Source organism: Protopterus annectens, chromosome 17.part0 (assembly GCF_019279795.1).
Source record: "Protopterus annectens isolate FY-2018-M chromosome 17.part0, PAN1.0, whole genome shotgun sequence".
In the NCBI taxonomy this organism is placed as follows: domain Eukaryota; kingdom Metazoa; phylum Chordata; order Ceratodontiformes; family Protopteridae; genus Protopterus; species Protopterus annectens.
In genome coordinates, this window is record NC_056751.1 from 297,250,464 (window position 1) to 297,274,298 (window position 23,835).

Sequence of the window (23,835 nt, forward strand, 5' to 3'; positions counted from 1 at the left end):
CTTAGAACTAGCCATTTTTTTAGTTTCAGCACTTGAATCGGTTTCTTTGAGCTCAGCACTTGTTCAGAACTCATTGTAAGCACTAAATAAGCTACAAATTACTACAGCACTCAACTTTCCTCACTTGTCTAGAGGAAAACAGTTTTTAGTACTTGATAAATAAGCACCTATCCAGGCATGTCTAAGGGTCAGCTCCCGGTATTTTCTCCTGTCTACCTGATTAATCTGGGCATCTTGGGGCAATGCAGCAGTTGCCTCATGTACAGACAACCCTGCCCTCCTACCACCCAACACTACAACCTATGAGAGATGCACTTATATAGCCAAACTGGAAGCAAAGCTCTCTTCACCCAAGACTGGACTAGACAGTCAAGAGGAGAAGGTAAACACTTGCATCACACCACATTCATCACATAGTCCCCCAAAATCTACACTACCAAAACACACAAATAGGAACACAAAACACACACCTACATTCACGGAGGCTCTCAATAAAAATCTGCCCAAGCAACAGGGACCTCCAAAACAGAAACGCAAGCAACCTCCACCCCCCCCCAACACGACCCAAATGAGACATAGCCCACAAACCCAGTGTGCCACTCAAGCACAGCCCATAAGGCATAACAACGTACCCAACACTCTAGTCATAGGTGACTCTATAGTAAGGCACACTAATGGTCCACGCACTAGGCTAAACAAGGAGAAAGTTACTGTCAGGTGCCAGGATCTGCCACATAATGCACGCAGTCAGGTCACTCCACAGCAAGTACAAATATGACTCTGTCATTGTCCATGTTGGTGTGAATGACCTGAGATGTACCTCCCTGGACTACATGAAAAGAGACATGGAGGAGCTGGCCGACCTTGTAGCCCAGGCAGTTATGACCCTAGCCCTGAGTAGAATCCTGCCATCACCCAGAATGATACTACAGTGCAAGGACAAAATTATTGAATTCAACAATTAGCTAAGCTTCTGGTGTAATTCTAAGGGGAATCCAGTATCTATCTGTCTGGGATGACATGATCAACAAACTACGATGCTTTGCCAGAGATGGCCTGCACCTGTCACCTTTGGGATTCCGGATACTGGCTAAGGCTCTTGCCACCCCTATAGTGCCTTTTTTAGGCAAGGTTCAAATGACAAATTCACCACCGTAACCGGTACAAGCATGCAAAATCTAAGGGTACTGCTACTCAATGCTAGAAGTCTAAACCTCAAAATGCACTCACTCGAGGCACTCCTTAAAATGGAGATCATCGACATCTGGCAGTGACAAGAGACCTGGTTCAAGGCCCCAGAGGGCACCCCTGCATTACCAGACTATAATTCATACCATACCTTTCAGCCACCTAACCTGGACCGAAACACTAAAGGCGGAGGAGGCGTGTCCATATTCATTAAGGATATCTACACCTCCAGGCTAGTTGCTCAGCATAATGCATCCAAGGTTATCCAAGTGCAACTAACTCTGGGCAAGACCGCAATCCATATTGTAGCTTGCTACAGATCCCCCACCATGCCCCAGGATTCCCACTCCTCATTCCTTGATACACTGGAAAATATTAGGGTACAACCTAACACCCTAATAATGGGCGATTTCAACTACCCCACCATTAACTGGGAAAACTACTCATGTACCAACTCTTGCGCTCAACATTTTCTGGAATTCATAAATTCCAACGGCTTGGATCAACTTATCCACACCCCCACCATGGGCAGTATTATACTAGACCTGGTCACTACCAACATGGGCACACACCAGACGTCAATTCCTCGGTCAGATCCGACCACAAGCTAATCACCCTAGCCATCCACATCCCGCCCCCACCCCCCATTAGGGAAGCCACTGTAAAAAATTTCTCCAAAGCCAACTTCATGCTTCTTAAGACAGAAGTGGAAAACTTCATGACACCCATGCTTATGGACAATAGAGGTACGACTGCTGAATCATACGCAAATAAACTTTATGAGCACCTACACGAGTGCATGGATCATGCCGTCCCTAACAGAATCAAGATGGTATCCTCCAAAAAAAGGAAGCCAATCTGGTGGTCCCCGGCCATAAACGAACTCTACAACAGAAGAAAGAAACTGTTGCAAAAAAGAGTAAAATCCCATGATTGGAGAAACAACCTGGTCAGCCTCAATAAGAAGCTGAGATCCCTCATAAAATCCTCCAAAGCTAGTTATGAAAACAAAATCGCCACTGATTCTAATGACAACCACAAAGCATTCTATAGCTATGTCAAGGATCTCAATGGCAACACTCAGATCTGCTCTGAGTTACAGCACAATGGCACTAAATATACAGAACTAGCTGATATTGCCAACATCCTGGCAGATAGGTTCAGTGCTAACTTTACCCCCCTCTCATCCCGGAAGAATCCAAAGTTCTTGTAATCACAGCTGCGCAGGTAAAAAACACTCCAAAGCCAAGAACACAGCATCCATGGGACCTGACAACATCCCAGGCTGTGTTCTACATGAACTACAGAATGAACTGGCACCCCACCTAAGTACCATGTTCAATCATAGCCTCACCTCAGACTTTGTGCCCACTGAATGGCGCACAGCGACGGTTAGCCCACTCCACAAAGGGGGAGCCACCACAGACCCCGGGAACTACCGCCTCATTAGCCTGACGAGCCTGGTCTGCAAGGCTATGGAATGTATCATCATGCAACTTATAAACAATGACACTGGTAATCTCCAAACTCTGGACCCCACCAAGTTCAGGTTTGTAAAAGGCAGATCATGTCTTCTAAACCTGATAGACTTCTTTGAAGCGGTCACCAAAGCCGTGTAGATGAGGATAAGGTGGTTCACACAGCCTATCTAGAGCTCGCCAAGGCTTTCAACACCATTCCCCACTCTGGAATTATAGAGAAACTCACTAAACTAGGTATAAATCCGTATGTCACAAGATGGGTTGCCAACTGGCTCACTGACAGAACCCACACTGTGAAAGTAGCAGACTCCAAATCCAACGTCAGACCAGTGACAAGTGGAGTACGCAGGATTCAATCCTGGGTCCTCTCCTGTTTGTTATCTACTTCTCTGAAGTACAGGCTAACACAGAAGGTCTTTGGCTAATGAAGTTCACAGATGACTGCAAACTAGGAACCATAATCAAAACTCCTAACGAAGTGGACATCCTACAAAAGGGTCTCACTGATGCATATGCCTGGTGTCAAAGCCATGGCCTCAAGCTCAATACCAAAAAGTGCATTGTCATCCCTTTTGGTAAAAACTCTGTACCCACGAACTAGCACATAGGCAGTAGTCTACTTAACACCAAAAGTGTGATGAGAACTTGGGACACAGGTGGACAGTAGTCTCTCCTTTGATAATCATATCGCTACAGTAGTTAGGAAATCCTTTTACATGGCACACCTCATCACAAAAGGTTTCTCATCCAGGAAAAAAGAGGTCATTGTTCCCCTCTACTTGTCACTCATTAGACCCATTATAGAGTACAACGCCCCTTTTGGCATGTACCGCACAAGACATCTACAACAACTGGAAAGGCCACAGAAATACCTCACAAAGAGGATTACCGGCCTCAAACAGATGCCCTATGCAGATCATGTAAAAAAAAACTCCAGCTTTACTCCGTCTCATATGGCCTACTCAGAGGCGATCTCTGCTTAACATACAAAGCTATGTCAAACCCAGAGCTGTTGGACATACTCCACTTAAAGAAATTCCAATCTCTCTGAGCTACATGCTCTAGGGACCTAAATCTTGTTACCACAATAAACAGAACATGCTGGAGGGATAGATTCCTGTCCCAGGGACTTCCCATACTCTGGAACAAACTACCTATCTGTATCAAGCAAAGCTCCTCATTAGCACTGTTCAAGAAAAATCTTGATGATTGGATGGGAGATAGGAAATTTACCCCAGGGATCAATTCTGTGGCTCTGCTCGACAGGGTACAGGAAAATAATTTTCTTGGGTGGCGAAAGCCAGGGTACCTTTTGGCTAGGCTTATATAGGCCCTAGGGCCTATAGCCTAGTACCTACCTATGAACCTATTTGAGTGCAAAAATCATAGCAGTGGAGGTACGATTAAAGGCTGCTTAGCACAGAAAATGTGTTACACAGTTTGAAAAAGGGAAGCTCAGCTGCTATAATAAGGAAGTACCAATCAAGTTACCACTACAGTTCAAGCAAAGTGCTATGTTGTCTGTCTTCAAGGCTAGCCTTGGTGATTGGATAGGTATACTTAAATTTACACTAGTGTTACTTTATGTAGGCCTGCTTGATTTAGGAGGTGGACACTATTAAAGGTGACTAACTTAAGTGTATTTCCTTAACTCATTACTTAACTTATTACAGCCTAGTGATGCCTCCTGCCGTTACTGTTACATCCTCATGACACCTCCAGATATCTAATACAGTCTATTCGTATTTGTATTAATAATTCCTGAATTACGCTACATACAAGCCAATGAAAGATTTTATCTTAGTTTACATGATGAGCAATACAGCTGCACTTATATTTATTCTCTGCCCAGTGGTACTGAAGAAATACTAAGCATTGTTCATATGCTGTCTGTTTATATTGTCATAACGTTATCTCAAAAACTAAGTTACACAGACAGAACTGCATAGCATTGTATGAAAGATCATAGCCGGATACATGAAGTGCTGCTTGACAGTATGTGTGTACCCTGTATGATTACTGAGATATTATTGGTTTACAAAATACTGCAAAATTAATTTGCACTGTTTGTTATGACTTATAAAACCCAGTTTAAGTCCAAGAATGTAATTGCCAATGAACTGTTAAAATAAACATCTCTTTAATAAACCGTACTTTTCCAGAAATATGAACATTGGTAATGAAATGTGAAGACATAACATAACATGACTTTGTGAAAAAGCTCAGGATGCAGTTGTTGGAAGTTGCTAGTGCAAACCTTCAGCGCTCCATTGGAGTGAAGGAGTTGACAGTGTGTATATGGCTTGATCTCTAATGATTCATTTGATTGCTTGCCTAGGATTGTTCTTATTGTTCTATTAATGTCCGGGATTGTTTTGCAATCCATAGTTTGCTGGTTTCAAACATCCCCAGTCCCCACCTGATACATATTTTAAACTCTCCTTCAGTTCTTGCCATTTATGTATCCCTATTTTGCAAATTCATACAATTTTCCCTAACAAACATGCACAGTGTATGTATTTTTTTCCAGAGTACAGAGTGTAGTGCTGTTGTCTGCTGCTATCTGACAGGTATTTGGCATTTGAGTAAATGTTCAGTGTAGTGTTGAATTATACAGTGTAGATATGTGTGTGTATGCTTCCCTGAGATGCCCTGACGTCTGCAGTTTAATGGAGATTTTGTTCATGAATCTTGCTAATGACAGTGCTATTCAACAGGCTGGATCTGCCATGTCCATTTAAGATACTGCATGCTGTGGTATATAATCCACACTTATTTCTGTATCTTCCTGACTGTATATTTGACCAAGAAAAATATGTTTAAAAGCGTACAGTGTAGCTTCTTCAGAAGTACAGCTGATGATAAAAACTGAAACCACCTTCTGAATGGCTTTCCTTCAAATTCCAGCTGAGGTGCACACTTTGCCATTTCTGTTTATATGTACTTCATAGCTATGCACTCGTACACTGAAGTATAATTAGCAAATGTTTGCGTACCCTGTAAAAACAGTAACTTTCTTAGTGTCGACATAGCTGACAATGGTCACCTCCCAATCAACATGTTTTGTTTCTTGTTTGGTTGATATAAGGCTGCATGACAACACATGCATTACTGCTTCTCAGCACTTTGTTTTCCCACTTCAGTTCTCAGCTGAGATGACTTTGAGTTCATAGCCGGCCTTAGGCATAGGTCAACTAGGCGGCTGCCTAGGGCGCCGCTCTAGCAGGGGCGCTTTTCTAGTATTTATTCAGTGTAGGTAGACCAGGATGGGGGCACGTGGTGGTGGTGGGGGTGCCGTGGAGCCCTTTTGCCTAGGGCACTAGTTGACCTAAGGCCACTCCTGTTTGAGTTTGTATGTTTTACATCTCTGCATTGTTTTTTGCCGTGTGCTCAGTTTTCTCTCAATTCCCAGAGATGTACTGGTGGTTTTCCATATTTACCTATAGGTGTGTATATGCATGCTTATATATGAATGCTCTAAGATTGGCTGACATCCTTTCCGGAGTTAGTTTCTCTGCCTTGTACCCACTGAATACTGAGACAGGCAGCAGCTCCCACGCGACACTGAAATGGATAAAATGGGTAATCAGAAAATGAATGAATTCGATATATCCCTTTCAAGAGGACACTAAGGAGCTATGCTTAAGAGGGGAAGACTTTGCCTAGAAGTATTTATTTAAAAGTTTAGGGGTTGATTGATTCTGACCTCAGGTTATTGGCTAGCTTGGAGTAGTCTGTGGACATATACCCTAGTATTTACTTAAGAATCAGTATCCTGTAGAGGAGTGACAAAAGGCAGCTCCTCAGTCTTTTGCTGCCTTTCTTGGCTCTGGCAGACATGTGGATATCAAGGAGTCAGACAGCTATGTACAGTGAACATTTCTCTCAACTTTATGGGAGTATTTGAATATTTCTGTTTTTATATTGCATACCTTGAATAATTATTACTTTTTTTTTAATAATTTCCTGTTTTTGAACACCGCCTGTCTTTTTTATCATCTGTTGCTGTTAAGATTGCATGTCTTCCGTTTCTGTGATCTTAATGTGCTGCTGTTGCGGTAGTGTTGGTGAGGCCAAAAATTAATTTGAGCACACAGAAAAGTCTTCTTTTCTTCTTAGTCTTCCTCCTCTCTGGGACTGCTTGTGATCAGAATTCACAAGTATACCCAAACAAACATTCAGAAGTCATCTACACAATCTTAACTTTCTAGCAAAAGATGTATATGTCATTTGGCATCACTGAATTGATGCTGAGATATCCAAACTTGTAACCACAAACTGGAACAGCTGCAGTAGTTGAGCCCGTTTATTCACAATACACAGGTACAAAAGATAAAAGCGTTACAAATAAAAATTTCAAGAAATATCCCATATTTTTGGGAAGAAAGCGATTAACACACAAAATATATTTCTTGAAGTTTTTATTTGTAACATTTTTATCTATTGTACCTTTGTATTGTGAATAAACAGGTTCAACCACTGCAGCTGTTCCAGTTTGTGGTTACAAATCACTGAACTGATGTTTGTTTTCTGCAGCTCATTTCTGCACAGAGTGTTTGCTCTGTGTAATCTGCTCTGTTTTCTTACATGCAGAAACATGTGAAATTGCTTTGTTATTTTCTGTTGTGTGTCTCATTATTGTAGATCTCATTTGTCCATCCTTTGTCAGGTAATAATTATATATATATTTTTTATCAACAAATTGGTCAAGTCTTGGCTGAAGACTGACCATCTGGATGAGCCTACATATCTAGTTAATGCATGAATTAAGTGAAATCCATTTTGCATTTATTTTTTATTTTTTTGAAAATTATAGATGCATCGGTTTTGAGTTTAATGAAAAGAAATTAACTGAAGGATAATCCCTACTGTTTGCTGTCTTCTCCTGTCATTCTGTACTAAAATTGTCATCATCATAATTTTAATCATTCTTTACTAGATAACTTGGATAGTTGTGTAATGTATCAATGGAAGTAGCATAAAATAAACAATTTATTGTGTCTTGCACAGTAGCAGGGTATTAAATAAGTTAAATTGGAAGTGTTTAATGTTGTTTGATAATAGAAATATTAACAGAGGGTGATTTAATATGTGCATTCCAGAATAAACAGAGAAACATCCTAAGAATAGGCATCCACTCTCTGGGATCACCTTTATGGGGCGATGACATATGTTGCAGTGACAACCCTCAGCATGTGCACAGTTTTACCAAGTTTCTGTATGGTCTTCGAAGTCTTCTGAGAACATCACTGTCTGCTTGCATTGTAACAGTACCAGCACATCTAATTCAGGTAAGATACTTAAAGCTGCTGTTTTGTATTTGAGATTACGCATTATCTACTTTGAATGGTGAAGTATCATGTATCATTCCTTGATCTTTATAGTTCTGTTTTTTTTTTTTTGAGTTTTTTGAAGTCAGGATATGTAAATTATTTCAAGAAGGCTTCTGTGCTATGTACACAGATACACATTGTAAGGCCACGTTCCTCTCAGGAATCTTTAGTTTCTTAGCCATCATATATGATCTGTTCATTCTCTGATATATCCCACTTGATCTCATTATTCTTTGATCTAGTATTAATTGATTTGGCAAAACTGAATATAGTTGAAAATCTTGGACATTCATAAAGATCATTCACTCTTGAATATTGTAAGTAGCATTGAGAAGGTGATCCCATACATAGTTCTGTCAAGCCACAATTTACAAAAATATGTGCAAAGGCATTAGACCTGGCTGAGTCAGGAATGGTGTACTGGACAATCCAAAGGAATACCCAAGGCTCAACACAGTGTTGTTGTGCTTGTTTGTCTCCTCCTTAAGGCACACATATGACTGTTGGATTTGGGTAGATGTACTGGTATTACATTTTTGTTCCTGTTGGTTAGGTTCAGAATTTTGTTTGATACAGGGAGGTCAGTCGTATTTCTAATATGCCACACTTACCCATTTGTTGCACTGGTTGTGGCATGAAATGTATCTTACTCCTCTTTTACTGTAGCAGTGCATGCCATAATATACTTTGTAGCAAAACTAATTGTGTACTACAGCAGGCAGCAAAACAGATCATAAGTGTACCACCCCAGCACAGGCAGACTGTGCAAACATGTATTTGGTATGTGTGGTACAATCACTATTGTGCTCTACAATTCAAAAACAGTAGGCCCTCACCACATACCATTAGATTTTTCTCCATATATGAAGACATCAGAAATGTAATTTGCATGTGTTTGACCAACTCGTATTAGTCTCCTATCTGTGCATCCTGTCCATAGATTACATCTGTTTCAGAGAATAAAGAGTTAACTTTTTTGTTAACTTATTCAGATAAATTGCTGACAATTCTACCTAGACCTATTTAACTTTTTCTAGTTTGAAATGCAAATGAAGGGTTGCTGTAAACCCTCAGTCTGCGCATACAAGTGCCCAAGCACACCAACTATAGTACTGTCTTTTTATGGTATAAAAAAACTCACAAGTGACATCCCCAGAGAATATTCCTTTGTTATCCCAGAGAAGATGAACTAGAAACCTAACTAAGGAGTGGACAGGAATTTCAGAGTACCTTCAGGAGAAATAGTAGGGAAGTCTACCCCATCTCTACAGCAGAAGCTGAGAAAGGGCAAGCAACTTTAAATGGAGAGCTCAGTATAAGGGCAAAATAAACCTTTTATCTTTAAAAAGATCGTTGTGTACCCCACTCAAGAGTCCCAGAGAGCAGGACTCCTCTGATGAGGACTTTGATTCTGTGGAATAGTCTTTGGCTTATTCCTGTCTGATCTCTTCTCCCTTGAATTATACCTCTATAGAGGACGACTCTCATTAGCCCATACTGTCCTTTTGATGAACTCTTTTTTTTTTTTGGGGATACTATTCACGTATGATAGAGTACTTTAAATGGGACTGCTCTTGGGTTTCTGACATTCAGAAAGAGTTATCATGAGCACCCCCAGATGGAATCCCTTATGTTCTCTGCTGTACCTCCCTTCTTGGCTGCCCTTTTAGGTATCTTTTCTGCTGTTTAGGTGGCACTAGATTCTCAACCTCAAGCCCCCAAGAAACCTGACAGATTTTACAATGTGCCTGATGACTGTAAGTTTCTCTACAAATGTCCTTCTGCTGATCCCTCTGTGGCATCCATCTCTTCTGACAAGCCTTCTAAACTTTTGCCTTCTACTAAACTGTTTCCTTCATACAAGGCCAGTAGAGCCATGGAACGTTCAGTCTGTTAATTACCATATCCATATGACCAGGTATAGTTAAACCTTTCTTTTCAGGCTTCCCATGCTCTCTCTGACCTTCCTGATTCTGAAAGGAAGACCTTAGCCCTTTCTCTACTGGGTTGCACTTCTCAAGTAGCCCATCACTCCGTTATATTTATTTATTTATTTTCAGTTGGTTTACCAGGATAGTCCATTGGGCCAAAAAGAACCCATTTTCAATGGAGTCCTGGGGAGAAAAGCTCCAAAACAAAGATTACAAAAAGATTACATTAGTTTACAATTTCAATCATTTGTAGATTAGAGACAAATCTTTAAACAATGGTAACAAAAAGATTACAGCAGTTCAAAATTTCAGCCATTTGTGGGTTACAGAAAAAACAAAACAAAGGTTAAGCAGTTACAGTGATAAGTTATGGGTTTTATTTTGTAGGAAAACTAAGATATGAGCAGATGAAATAAAGATTCTTAGGTTAAGTTCTGTATAGGAGCAAGCATTGCTGTTGTGTAAATATATAGTTCCTTGAGTGGAATTGTAGGGATTGTCAAATGATAAGATGCTGTTACAGTTGGCTAAATTGGTGTCTAGTAATATATGATATAGTTGTTTGTAGGAGGTGGGGAATAGGCTATGAGGGGTGGGTGCAAGAGCATTCCCATGAGGATGTCAAATGTGAGTGCAGTGATTTTTTAAAGGCAGGGAGGTTGTTGGTGATACGGATAGAGGGAGGAAGTGAGTTCCATATGCGTGCCAGGGCATAGGATAGGAGGTTTTGTCCTGGAGAGTGGAGGGGTTTGTACAGCTCTATTAGGTTTTGGTTATTAGACCTTAGGAGTCTCTGTGGCATGTGCATTTTAAAGGTAGAGTTGAGAGAGGGACAGAGGGAGGGTTGAAAAATTAGTTTGTGAGCAAAAGTGAGCTGAGTATATGAGAGATAGTGAGGAAGCTCTAGCCAATTGAGTTTGTGCAGAGATGTACAGTGATGGGTAGATGATTTGTGGCTGGTGGCAAATTTGGCAATCTTATTATAACAGGAGGACAGAGATGATTGTAGGTTTGTTAGGAGAGGGGCACCATACAGGAGAGAGGGGATGAGAAATGTAGTAGCAAGAGTGATCTTTGTAGATGTAGTGAGGAATTGATTGTTACGGTACAGCATGCCGAGTTTTTGGTGGGTTTTTTTATGTTTAGTAGTAGGTGGCAGGTGGCTTTTGAATTTAAGCTGGTCATCAATCTGGAATCCTAGTAGTTTGGTTTCGGATACTAGTTCGAGAGGTGTATTATTCTGGCTAGTGATGGAGAATAGTGTGCTATCAAAGGTTGTGGTTTTTGAGGGGGTAAATACCATAAGTTTGGTTTTTGATGCATTGAGTGCTAGATGATTGTCCTTCATCCACTGTTCTGTGGTAGAGAAGGCGTCTTGAGTTAGATGTAAAAGAGTGGGGATGGATCTGGCTGCACAGATAATTGTAGAATCATCTGCATATTGAATAAGTTTAGCATGGAGAATTGAATGGAAAAAATCGTTTATGAATATATTGAAAAGGAGAGGGCCCAAGATGGATCCTTGGGGGACACCAGTGGGTGTGTTAAGGAAAGTGGAGATGGCTTTTTTCCACTTGACAGCTTGTTGTCTGTTACAGAGATAGCTGGTGAACCAATTGAGAGAGGAAGGGGGATAGGTTTAGGTTACATAGTTTAGTAAGGAGAAGGTTGTGAGAGATAGTATCAAAGGCCTTAGACAGGTCAAGAAAGAGGGTAGATACAGTGGAGCCAGGATCTCTGTCTTTATTTACAGTTTCCAGGAAGGAAAGGAAGGGCAGTCATGGTACTGTGACCTGGTCTGAATATATGTAGTTATGATGCAGCTGATGCCTCTTCTAGAGCTGCTGCTTTTGGTTCGCTTTTGAGACATTGCTCTTTGCTTCATCTCCATCCTTTGCCTGATGACATTAAGGCTGATTTGTTGGGTGCTCCTCTGGATAAGAACCTATTTGGTTCCGCAGCTGCTGAGCATTTTAAGTCTCTGCAGGATAAGGAGAAGGCCTTACAAGAACTGAAACATATTTTTGTTTCTTCTGTTCCCAAGCACCAAAGGAATTATTCCTCTAAATCAGCTTTTGATCGCAGACATCCTCGCCCTCCCCCAAAGATAGAGTTCTAGGCAGGTTCCTCCTGCATGATCTATTCAGACTCCCACTTCTCAGAAATCTCCTTTTCAAGGCAAGTCAGGTTCCAGCTGCCTGTCTGTTTTCCCCTTTCCTCAGTCAGGTTCCTTTATCTCTTCATCTTTCTATGTTCCTTCCCAGTTGTTAAGGATCACTGAAGACTCTTGGGTTTTATCCATCATCCGTCATGGATACTTCATGGTGTGGAAATCCCTTCCTTCCTTTCTGGGCATCCCTCAACCTCCTCAGGAACAGCTTCCTTTCTTTCTAGAACTACTTCAAGGTTTTCCATCTCAAGGCACCATTCAAGCTGTTCCCCCTTCCCAGGAGGGGAAGGGGTTTTATTCTATAATGTTTCTGGTTCTCAGGAAGGAAGGCACCCGGATACCCACCCTGGACCTCTCTTAGCGCAACATCTTTCTAAAAGTCCCTTCCTTCTGGATGTTATTCCTTCAGACCTTGTTTCCTCCTCTTCTTCCCCGGGCTTTCCTGGTTTCTCTGGATCTCAAGGATGCTTATCTACACATCCCTATTCATACCCTTTTCAGAACGTTTTTGCATTTCTCTGTTTCTTCCTTGCATTTTCAGTTCTCAGCTTTGGCCTTTCTACTACCCCAAGGATTTCCACCCAATGCCTCGTTGCTGTGATTGCTTTTGCAGGATGAGAGGAGTTCAAATCTTTCCATATCTGGATAACCTACTCATTCAGGCTTCCCCCCCGAAACCTTGCTTCAGGACCTTCACTATACTGTTTGTTGCTTGCAAAGCCTAGGGTTTACAGTAAACTTCCAGAAATCAGTCCTGGTTCCTTTTCAGGATCATGTGTTTCTCAGTTACAAGCTCCAGACAATCCGTATGCCGGCATTCCTGCATCCTGCCAAGGCTCCTTCTCTGATTGCCTTTTTTTTGGTTCACTTCTTCCTCAGGTTTCTGTTATGGCCAGGGAGTTTCTCAGGGCTGTAGGATTCATGGCCTCCACCATTCCTGTGGTACCTCTAGCAAGGCTGCATATGAAAAAATTACAGTGGTTCCTAAACTTTCTAGTCCATCTTCTTCCATGCCTCAAGCTCTAGCTTTAGTGATGGATTCGTTAGCTGTTTTTCAACCCGGCACTTCCTTTTCAGCCCTCAGTCTCTGCTCTGGACCTTTTTGCGAATGCTTCAGACATGGGGTGTGGAGCCTCTTTCGGTCCTCTCAGGATCCAGGGTTTCTGGCCCCCTCATTAGAGGTCAGATCTTCAGCTCGTCCATTCTCTTTTTCTTCCAGGGCCTGTCAAAATCTTTGCAGATTGTACCACAGTAATGTGGTACATCAACAAGCAATGGGGGACACCGTCCTGCCTTCCTTGCAGGCTGGCTTTCCAAGTTTGGAATCTAGCTGTCCAGTGTCATGTGACAATTCAGGCTGTATATATTCCTTCAGAGCAGAACATAGTGGCATACTGTCTGAGCAGGTCCGTAACACAGGCTCAGGAATGGATGCTTCACAGAGATGTTTCTGAACATTGTCTATTAGTGGGGTGGTACTCTGGTAGATCTTTTTGCCTTCCCTTCGAGCAGACAACTTCCTGTTTTTTGCAACAGAGTCCCAAGTCCTCTGGCCTGGAAGGTGGGTGCCCTATCCCTTCCTAGGAAAGGGGTGTTTCTCTACACTTTCTGGCCAAGGGTAATCATCACAAGTTACCTGACATGGTGGACCTACTCGCACAAGACGAGGTGTCTCCCATCCATCCTCTCTTGTCCACTGCTCAGCTGACATTGTGAGTGATTAGGATTTTGATCTCTCTTAGGCACCTTTTGTCTGAGGACGTTCACGTGCTTCAGATTCTGCAGGAGGCCAGGAAACCCACTACCATGAAATCCTATACGTCCAAATAGAAGAGATTTTCTTTTGGTGCCTTGCTCGTAACCTGGATCCACTTTCTTTGGAGATCCCTCTGGTTCTCTCTTATTTCTGTGAATTGCTCCATACTGGGTTGCCTTATTCTTCTGTTAAAGCTCACCTTTCAGCTATCTCTGCTTGTCTGCCATTAACTCCACCTCTGGCCTCAAGGTTTGAGGTCAAGCAATTTCTTAAAGGCACCCTTCATATCAGACCTCCCAGGAAGCCTTTTCCTCCTTCCTAGGATCTTAATGTTGTTCTTGAAAAATTGACTCAGGCTCCTTTATATCCTGCGGCTGCAGCTTCCTCATAGCATTCTACATGTAAGATTTACTTCTTTTGGCCCTTATTTCAGCTAAGAGAGTGTCTGAACTCCTTGCTGTTATGGCTGTTCCTCCTTTTTTGTTTTTTCATAGGGGCAGGGTGTCTCTTCATACTGATCCTTTTATGCCCAAGGTGGTTAATGAATTGTCTCTTAATCTATTAATCTGCCCTCCTTTTTTCTTCTCCATGGTCTGCTAGTGAGAAAGTTCTTCACACCTCGTATATGCATAGGCAGCTCAGATATTTAGATAAGACTAAGGCCATTTGCAAGTCTGAGCAGCTTTTTGTTTCTTTTCATCCCAGAACTCTAGGTTTGGTTGTTTCTAAGCAAACCATTTCTTGATGGATCTTTAAGGCCATTTCTATTTGTTACTCCTTTCATGGGGAAATCGTTTCTGCCTCTGTTAAGGCTCATTCTACCAGGGCTGTGGCTTGCTCTGGTGCTTTTTTCAAAGGATTGGATACCAACTCCATTCTTGAGGCTGGTACTTGGACCTCTGCCTACACCTTTACTAAGCATTGCAAATTAGTTGTTTCCACAGCAAGAGCTGGCTTTGGCAGGGCTATCCTGCATGGGTGTCTTGAGGGCTCATGTGGGCCTTCCTCCTCCCAAGTTTCCTTTTAAGCATTTTCCTCTCCCTGTTGTGAAGAATACTGCAGAGGTGAAATGGAAGGATATAGTGCAGCTGTGTAAAATCTTACCATAACAGTAGTTATCCTTCTCTTTACTATTGCAGCATGTGTTCCCTCTCTCTCTCCCTCCCTTCCTCCTTACCTTCTGCTCTAATATTTTCCTTTGTTTTTTTTCTCCTCCTGGATGCGCACATTTTCCTCCTATTTCTACGACTGTTGTTCCTCCAAGGGATATTCAATTCTAGGGTCATTACGTCACCTTTATGCCATACATCTTGAGTGAGGAGCACACACATACGATGTCTATAAATCCTAAGGATTTTGGTATAATTGCCTGATACTGGGTTACCCATAGCAGGGAATACCGTTTATGAAGCATACTGCAATAGTAAAGAGAATGGCATCTGTTATGGTAAGATTTTATACAACTGTACTTTAGCCTTTGTGCATCACTTGAACAAGTGAAAATTCAGAATTATGTCCACTGCATGTTATTCGGGAGAAGATTGCCTGAGGAGTGTGTATATTGTAGTACTTAAAATTACTGAATGTATTTTGTTTTCTGTAATTCTCCAGAGATGTTTAAAGGAATTTGCCCATCAAGTTATAGTTAATGTGTTGCAACTAGGTTACGGATTGATTTCATTAATTTCTGTGTTGGCACCAGCTTAGAGATGAGTATACTCATTCTAATGCAGTACTAGAGTCATTTGAATTTGAGATTCATGCATTTGTAGCTTAAGTGTAGAGTCAAGACCTGCACAGAACCACTCAACATAACAAGAGATACATACGTTTACCTCAGTGAAAAGAGCCAAGGAAGAGGACCTATAAAAAAAGTCCTGTATCGGGGGTGCCTGTTGAAAGATTGAGGATCATAGCTGCAGTTCTCTTAACAGTGAGAATGTAATGGCAAATGGGGAAATATGCTATATTTCCAAAGTTTTTTTGTATGTAAGTATTAAACACTGTAAAAGTAGTTACTGTTCTATTGCTTTTCCTTAAGCAGACAAAGTGTAACTCATAAATTTCAACAGTTATGGGGTAAAAAAATATTGCAAAGCAGCAGGTCCTTCCCAGCATGGAGGGGCAGGCCCCCTCCAACCCCCTGAACATGCATATACCAATTCCACATTCACACAAAAATGCAGTGTACATCAGCCTTGTACAAACATCAAGACCACTGTTAATAAAATAAGTAATTTGTTTTTTGAGAAACTGAGATGAAGAAAAGAAATGATGAAAAGCTTATTGCTAAAACTGCATTAAACTGAGTGTAAGGTAACCATTCTGAGATTGTGATATATCTGAGTAATCCCCCTATTCTTGTGTGCATTTTCCCTGGAATTGGTGTAGATATAGGTGGAAGGGATGCAAGGACTTGCTTCCCACATTTTTTTTTTTTGGGGGGGGGGGCAGGGCAATGAAACAGTGAGATCTGATGTCTGTTTTCATCTGGTTCATAACATGGTTTGTAGGCATAATTTCTGAAGCTTCATGGATACAGGGCTCTGACTTCTCCCCTACCCATAATTTCCTCCACTTCACTTTAGTACCTCAGATACAGTTTGCTGCCTGAATTATCAGACATGTTGTAGATAAGCATATCCATTTGATTTAAAATCTGATTTATCTTTCCCTTTAAATCTCCTCTCCTACCAAGACCTCTGTCTTTCTAGCTTTTTCTTTTTTAGTAATCATTAATATTTTTAAAAACAACTTTTTGATTAATAGTAAGACATAGTTATTCTATTTCTCTTTATGTGCTGTGTTAGTGTTTTCTTAATTTGGCATGCAAGTTTTTTCTCTTAGTGTTAGTAAGATACTTCCATATAGATAGCCTTTTGAAGTTCTTTTTGTACCTTATTTTTATAATATTGATAGTTTTCTTAGTGGTTGTTGGCTGTGTGCACTTTTTTTTAGGAGTGTCTGACCACTAGGGTTTTAAAAAATGTACAGAATGCAGGCACACACAATCTCTCCTCAGAATCTCATTCCTTGTGCATTTATTGCTTCTGTGGTAGCCATCTTGACACAGAATATCGTGCCTCCTTTGGCACTATTGCTATCTGAATGTGCCAAGAAAAGTTAATTGTTAAAGACCATCTTCCCCCACAAAAAAGGTCTTCTTACTGGGTCTATATTAAAACAACGAAAAATTAAAATCTCGATCGCTCGGATGAGCGAAAATACATGTAATTGAAATCGCTATTGTGGGGGGCTGCGCCACCTCCCCCTAAAAATATATTCCAACTCCAAGCTCACACTACAATGAGGAAAGGGCAAATTTTCCGATCTTCACTGTACCGCAATATCACAATATCGATTTCAATTACCTGCGTTTTCGCTCATCCGATCGTTAGAGATTTTAATTTGTCTTCATTCTGATAGGAACCCCTTCTTAATCTGCTGTCTACTGTTTGTCTGCTGCTGCATCCCCAGCTAAGATACCAAGACAAGAATAATGATAATGACGAGTAAAAGGAAAAAAGTGGAAAAGAAAGACGGGAAAAGGAAAAAAGTGGAAAAGGCCAAGAAAAGGTCTCTGGATTCCACTGTTTTGGTTGTTCAGGATCCGAAAACTCCTAAGAAGTCAGATCCATCTTCATCACCTTGGCTTCAATTCTGCCTGGAACTGATGAGTCCAAGGCTACGCACTCCGATTCTACAGGAGAAAAAATATTCAAGATCACCTTCAATGGCTTCTTCTGCTTGGTAATCCAGAATACTTACTGAACAAGATGTAGAAAGAATGATTAAGTTTCTGAGAATGAAAATTCAGCTTGGGGTTCTCTTGTTCACATCACCACTGAACATGCCGGGTACTGGCAATTTCAGTGGAAATGGCACTGAATTGGCTGGGTCTTGGTTGAACAACTATTCGTTGTCTTTAACCAGTACATATCTGTCCTTCAGACTTGGCTATCCTAGATCCAACCCTTCCTGGTGCACCTTTGTTGGACCTGACAATTTGGGCTACTTCAACTCCAACAGCATCCGATAATGTTTGGACCAGGAAACGTCCCTGACTCAAAGCATTGGTGCCGGGTTCGAGAGATGGGTTGACTCTGAAGTTATTGGAGCTCTCTCTCCCTTTCTGGGCTTCGACTCTCAACATCTTGGATCAAAGATTGCCCTTGTGGCTGAGACCCGTTGAGACCAGGAAATCACCTTCTTCAGACAGGAGGAGATCTTATTCGGGTCCAGTTGCAGCTAAAGCCTTCAAGGCCTTTGAAAGAATTTGGGCTGTCCTGCAGGAAAAGGCATTATCCCTCAGTTCACTTCATAAACCTCAAGAGGATTCTGTGGCTTCTTCCCTTCGTTTTATCCAGCAGGGACAGTCAGTACCACAGGCATCCAAGACTGCTTAATTCGTGAGTTCCAAGTCTGATTCCGACTCCAGCTCCAACAATAATTCTTACTGGACGCCAGCACACCACCATCACTTTCAGTATCCCTCAGCATACACTAAATGCCGCAACCAGTAAGACTCACAATGTTAGGTGTGGGCTCAAAAAAATCTAAGTCCGAAATTCTTTTATAGGTAAAATGACCCACTATTTAATTAGAGGCTATTTAAAAAGTAGTTATTTGTCTTCATTTTCTTGCTGTCTTCACTAAACCACGATACTGTTTTACCTAGGTAAACCATGTGGTCTGTACCTTACACACAAATGTAAAAGAACAAACATAAATAGAAATATGTATACAATTTTTTTTTGTTTGTTTATAAAAAAAATTTTGCACACCACTCATAAACCCAGATTCCTAATGTTTTTTAAGAAGATCCTGTCTTGTTGCCTTTGTCATTGGGTTCTTTTGTTGTTTAGTCCTTAATTTTTCTACTGTTTCCTAAAAAAGACTTGTAAGTACAGGCAGATCTGATGAAGCATGAATGCAAAAGCACTGGCTTACTATGAAAGCCATTTTTAAAAACTCTGGCACAAATGTGTTTTGTTCAGTGACAAAAAAGGAACATGAAATGAAACAATATTTTGAATATTAATGTTTTGACAAATTAGTGAATTCTGTAATACTGTATTATTTCTTTATTCATGCATCTATTTTCTAATACTTATTAGACTCTTGGCCCCAGTTTTATAAACTATCAATCACAGGCAGGGGGGTACATTTTAAGTGTCCTGCCCTGGGGAGTGTCACCACACCATGTACATACAGGGTTGGCACCTCCCCACACATGCCCCCAACCTGAAGGTATAAATGTTAACGAAGAACACGCTTTAGACAGGACATGATGCACATCTGCCTGGATTGAACAAACCTATTAAAAACTTCTATAAGAAATTCATCAGCATAGAGAGTGTCTTATTTTTTGAAGGACTCAGATAATTTAAAGATTTTTTTTTATGGGAACATACAGATGACCACAAAACTTTTGAACCTTGTGCTTCAATTACGAAGTTCATTTTAAAAACACTGTTTTTAGTAGAAGATCTTGGTTTAGTTAAATATAACCTCTATAGCACAGTTATAGGGATACTTAGACTTGGTGTTTCTGAATCTGAGCCTTGCAACAACTTTAAATAGTGATGCTTGACTTATTATTTGCCTAACAACAGGATACAGCTGTTTTTTTTTATCATACCTAATCAAATGAACGTATTTATCCAGAAAGCAAGATTGTGCAAGACCAGTGTGTTCCTCATTGCTCCATTCTTGCCCTGACAAGCATTATTCCTTTCCTGTAGCCTCTACTAATACATCTACCATGGATGTTGGATCAGTATCCATATATTTTGGCTCATCCAACCAAATTGTTTGCACCAAACCAAACGTCCATGAAACTAGCCACTTGGTTTCTCCACTCCTGACTGTAGCCAGAGATGCAAGGCTCCCAACATCAGTTGTCCAGATTATCTCAGCCTCCCAAAAAACAATCCACAAAAAAGGTGTACCATAGCAAGTGGAAAGATTTTCCATCTAGTCTATGTCGAAAGGCATAGACCCCTTTTCAGCCCCCTTTTTATTCTTTGTAGGAGTTTCTGTCTGAACTTTTCCACAGTGGTTTTAGTTGCTAGATCTCCTAGAAGGATGACTCTACTGATGCAGCAGTTAAAAGATGACATATGAGGAATCCAGTTCAGAAAAGGTGCTGACATTCTCTCACTCTCTTCCATGCCCATAGTGATTACCAGATTGCTAGCAGTTGTGGCAGAGAGCTTGCAGAAAGATTTCCTTTATTTTTTTTTTCTTACACGAATGCCTGGTTTCTTGTGGCATTGTCAAGAAATGTTCTTATAGTGGCCCTAATTTGGGTTCACCTCTGCTTTTCAGGTCATGGTAGGTTTCTGAAAACCTGAGAGAATCCATTCCTGGTTGCATCTCAGGCAACTGCCTTAGCTGGGGCAGAGTACATACTCTGGATCAGATGCTGTCTGCTCTGTGTGGCTTCAACCTGTGGCTCTTCAAATATGACTCCAATCCAACACTGGCCAGTTCCTTCAGACTTCGAACTAACCAGGCTTACCTCCCTTACCTACAACTCCCCGCTCTTCATGCTAGTCATTAGATCTAGTGTGTCACCATTCATTTTAGCAGCTCAGTCTCATCTCTGCTTAGTATATCATATGTGGTAACTTGGTGCAATGCTTTTGGTGATTAGATCTTTGCTTCCCTTACCCTTGTTTTCTACTGTTAGTCCAGTTAGTATTGTGTGCATTTGGTAGATAGGTACTTAGGTAGGTTTGTGAACTATTTTTTCATACATGGGACTTCCCACCTTCTGTTGGGCTTGGTTTTCCTTAGTTTTAGGTAGAGGGAGATTTCTGAAGAGACCTCTATTTTCCATTCTCTGAATAGGGAGTCTCTGGCTTTAGATAATGTATGGAAGTGTTCCTATGCCTCAGCCACTTTCATGGAGAGAGCATTTAATTATCACACCTCACAAGACTTTGATGTGACCTGGTGTCAGAAGTATCAAGGAATGTCAAGGCACAAGTTTCTGGAGACTTAGAAGATGCTGGAAAGTCTGTCTTCTCTGTACTTTCCATCACCAGCATTTCCAGGAGGGTCATATTGAATGCAGCCGATGGAGCATCCCCAGGTGGCTTGTCCTGGCATTGTGATGCAGTGCCACACTTCGATACATGTGTGCAGATTGCTTAAAGCTGTCCATCACTGCCCCATTTTATGGCTGTTCTTTTTTTGGGCCAAAATTAAATATACTGTAATGAGGGACGAGTAAGATGAGAAGATACTGTCTGCTGTTGGAGTATGTTTCACCACCCCTCAATAGGCCATTTCAAGGAATCAGGAAGAGGGGATAAAAACTTATTTTTCTAAAACTCGTAGCGGTCTTCTCAGGATGCTCCTTCAGAGGCTTCCTCCTGAGGATGGGGTGGAGGGGTCATAATGGATGCCACCCATGGGGCAGGTGGTCTGCAGGTTCAGGGTTTCCACAGGACATTCTCCATTGGGCCCTATCAGTGACCTGACTGGTCTGCTCTGGAGGCAATCGGGTTGTTTGGCTCTTCATCCAAAAGCCTTGAATGTATGGGAGTATAGTCATATCCACAGGTTACTATATTCCCTTTTCAGAGGTTCCAAACCTTTGTCAAAAGTATCTCCCAGATGTTCTACTGCATCACAGACTGCACACAGCTCTTGAGATTCACAAGCTGCTCACAAACTGAGTTATCCAAGAGGTCCCACAAGACCAGCAAGGATCCAGGATCTATTCCAAATTCTTTTTAATACCAAAAAAGAGCAAAGACCTTAGGCCAGTTTTGGATTTAATCAACCTGAATCAGTTTGTGAAAAAGATCAAGTTCCATATGGTCACGGTCTAGTCCATCTTGCCTCTTCTGAGGAAGAATAATTGAATGTGCCTGTTAGACCTCAAGGATGCTTATCAAGATAGACAGGTGCTCCAGGATGTTTCTGCACTTCTGGCTGGGTGCCAATCATTACAAGTTCATGGTCCTGCCATTTGGTCTTACCACAGCCCGCTGGGTGTTTAATGAGTGCATGGCACTGGTCACAATCTGGCTTCAACTACTGGAATTCCATTTTTTTCCACATTGGATGATTGGCTCCGTACTGCCCCCTCAAATGCATCATTGATCAAGGCCAGGGATATTATACTCCAACGGTGTGACCATTTAGGCATTACAGTCAATTACCTGAAGTTGAGCCTTTAGCCTGTTCAGGTGTCAGGGTTCATAGGTTGTTGCTTGGGTACAGTCAAATTGCCAGTCTTCTGAGTTCCAGAGTGAGCAGTCTTTGTACTCAGTCCTTGTAACCTCAAAGCTTCCAGCTAATGCAGATGTCCTTCAAGGATGCATCTGCAGTCATAACATATGGGTTGTCCTGCCTCAGGCAGCCCTTCGGTCGGCCGGATTCCAAAGTCTGGGTCTGGCCTCGGCTGATGTCGCACTTTCCCCGACGTCAGAGCATCTGGGGTATAAAAGCATCAGCCGACGCCATCTTCCTCAGTCTTTCTTGCCGCGCGGTGCCCGAAGCAGAAGCAGTTCGCAAGTGCCGGTCGGCCAGCTCCTTTGATTCAGCTACCGAAGACTTTGAAAAAGCTAAGTACCCCGTTGGGGACTCTTTCTTGCCTCAGCCGATGTCAGATGAAGTAAATAATTGTTTAACTTGTGGGAAACAAATACCTCATAAGGATTTCCACTCTTACTGTCTCCCTTGCTTAGGCCCAGACCACGACGTCTCAGCCTGCTCTGCCTGTGCTTCCTTCAACCGATGAACGTTTAGGCGTCGGTCGGAGTTTGCAGAGGAATATTTTGGGGCTAACTTTGCATATATAATGCCGTCGGAGACTCCGACTTCACATGTAGTTAAAAAACAGAAGGACAAGGACCGACCCTCGCGGCCCGCTGTTTCGGCTGAAACCTCGGTCAGGCCTACCGCGAGTGTCTCGGTTTCGGCTGAAACAGAGTTCTTGGTGCTTCCTGTTGCCGAAACCTTACAACCGACTACCTCGGCCTCGGAGGCTCCGGCCGAGTCGGTTATTGAACTACCTACGGAAACCGGTGTCCAGGACATGTCTGACACCATTCCTTTAGACAAGTCCACCCCTGCACGTGGTGCAGCCAGACCCACTGCAACCATGTCCATTAAGGCCTTCTCTAGGGCTAAAGCTGCCAAACTTGCCAAAGCTTTGCCTCCCAAGTCTACCTCTCAGAGGCCTTCTACCAGCACTCAAATTCTCAGCCTAGCAGAGGACCTTATCTCCTTAATTAGAGGTTCTCAACCTCACCCGGACAGGGGCTCTCTTCCACCTCCAGACAAAAAGCCCAGGGTTGAGCCCTCTGACCCCCACTCTTCAGATGAGTCTACGGATGAATCTGTGTTGTCAGAGCACCAGCAGGAGGCTTATTCGGCCTACAAGGATTCTGATGCTGAAGAATCTATTCCTTCGGCCTCCCCTCCTGAAGAGTTTTCTTTTGGTGAGACACTGCATTCTATGAGGGAGCATTTCCAATGGCAGGGCCAGGAATTTTCTGATTCCAGAAAAAGATTAAGGACCTTTTTACATTTACCTCAGCATAGGCCTTTGGCTATACCTCTTGTTTTGAATGTTATTGATGATGTGTACTCTGATGCTAGTACAGCCCCTGATTCTCTCCCTCCGGCTCCTGCCAAACCTGATAGGTACTACAGGGTTCCGGATTCTCATTTTCACCTGTACAAGGCCCACACTGCAGACACAGAAACCATTTCACAGGGCCCTAAAGGGGTTGCAGCTGCCACTGCTAAAAATCCTTTACCTTCTGAAAGGGAATCTAGAGCTTTAGAGTGATGGGGAAAGAAAGTTTATACTTCTGCAACTCTTTCTGTGAGGGCATTAAATTGTCAATTCCATATGATTCAGTACCAAGAGTATTTGTTAGATGAATTGTATAAGAAACTCTCCTCCTCTGAGCCCCTAGACCGTAAATCTCTTCAGGATCTGGTACATAAC

At 41.9% G+C, this 23,835-nt stretch overlaps 1 protein-coding gene across 3 annotated transcripts in view; it reads left to right on the forward strand.

The window, feature by feature from the left end:
• Positions 1–23,835, forward strand: part of ELP4 (elongator acetyltransferase complex subunit 4) — a 2,241,348-nt gene that overhangs the window by 1,165,799 nt on the left and 1,051,714 nt on the right. For all 3 annotated transcript variants that reach the window (XM_044058959.1, XM_044058962.1, XM_044058960.1), the window contains one exon: positions 7,772–7,960. In XM_044058959.1, coding sequence (XP_043914894.1) covers positions 7,772–7,960 — 189 coding nt within the window. The remainder of the gene's footprint in view (positions 1–7,771; positions 7,961–23,835) is intronic.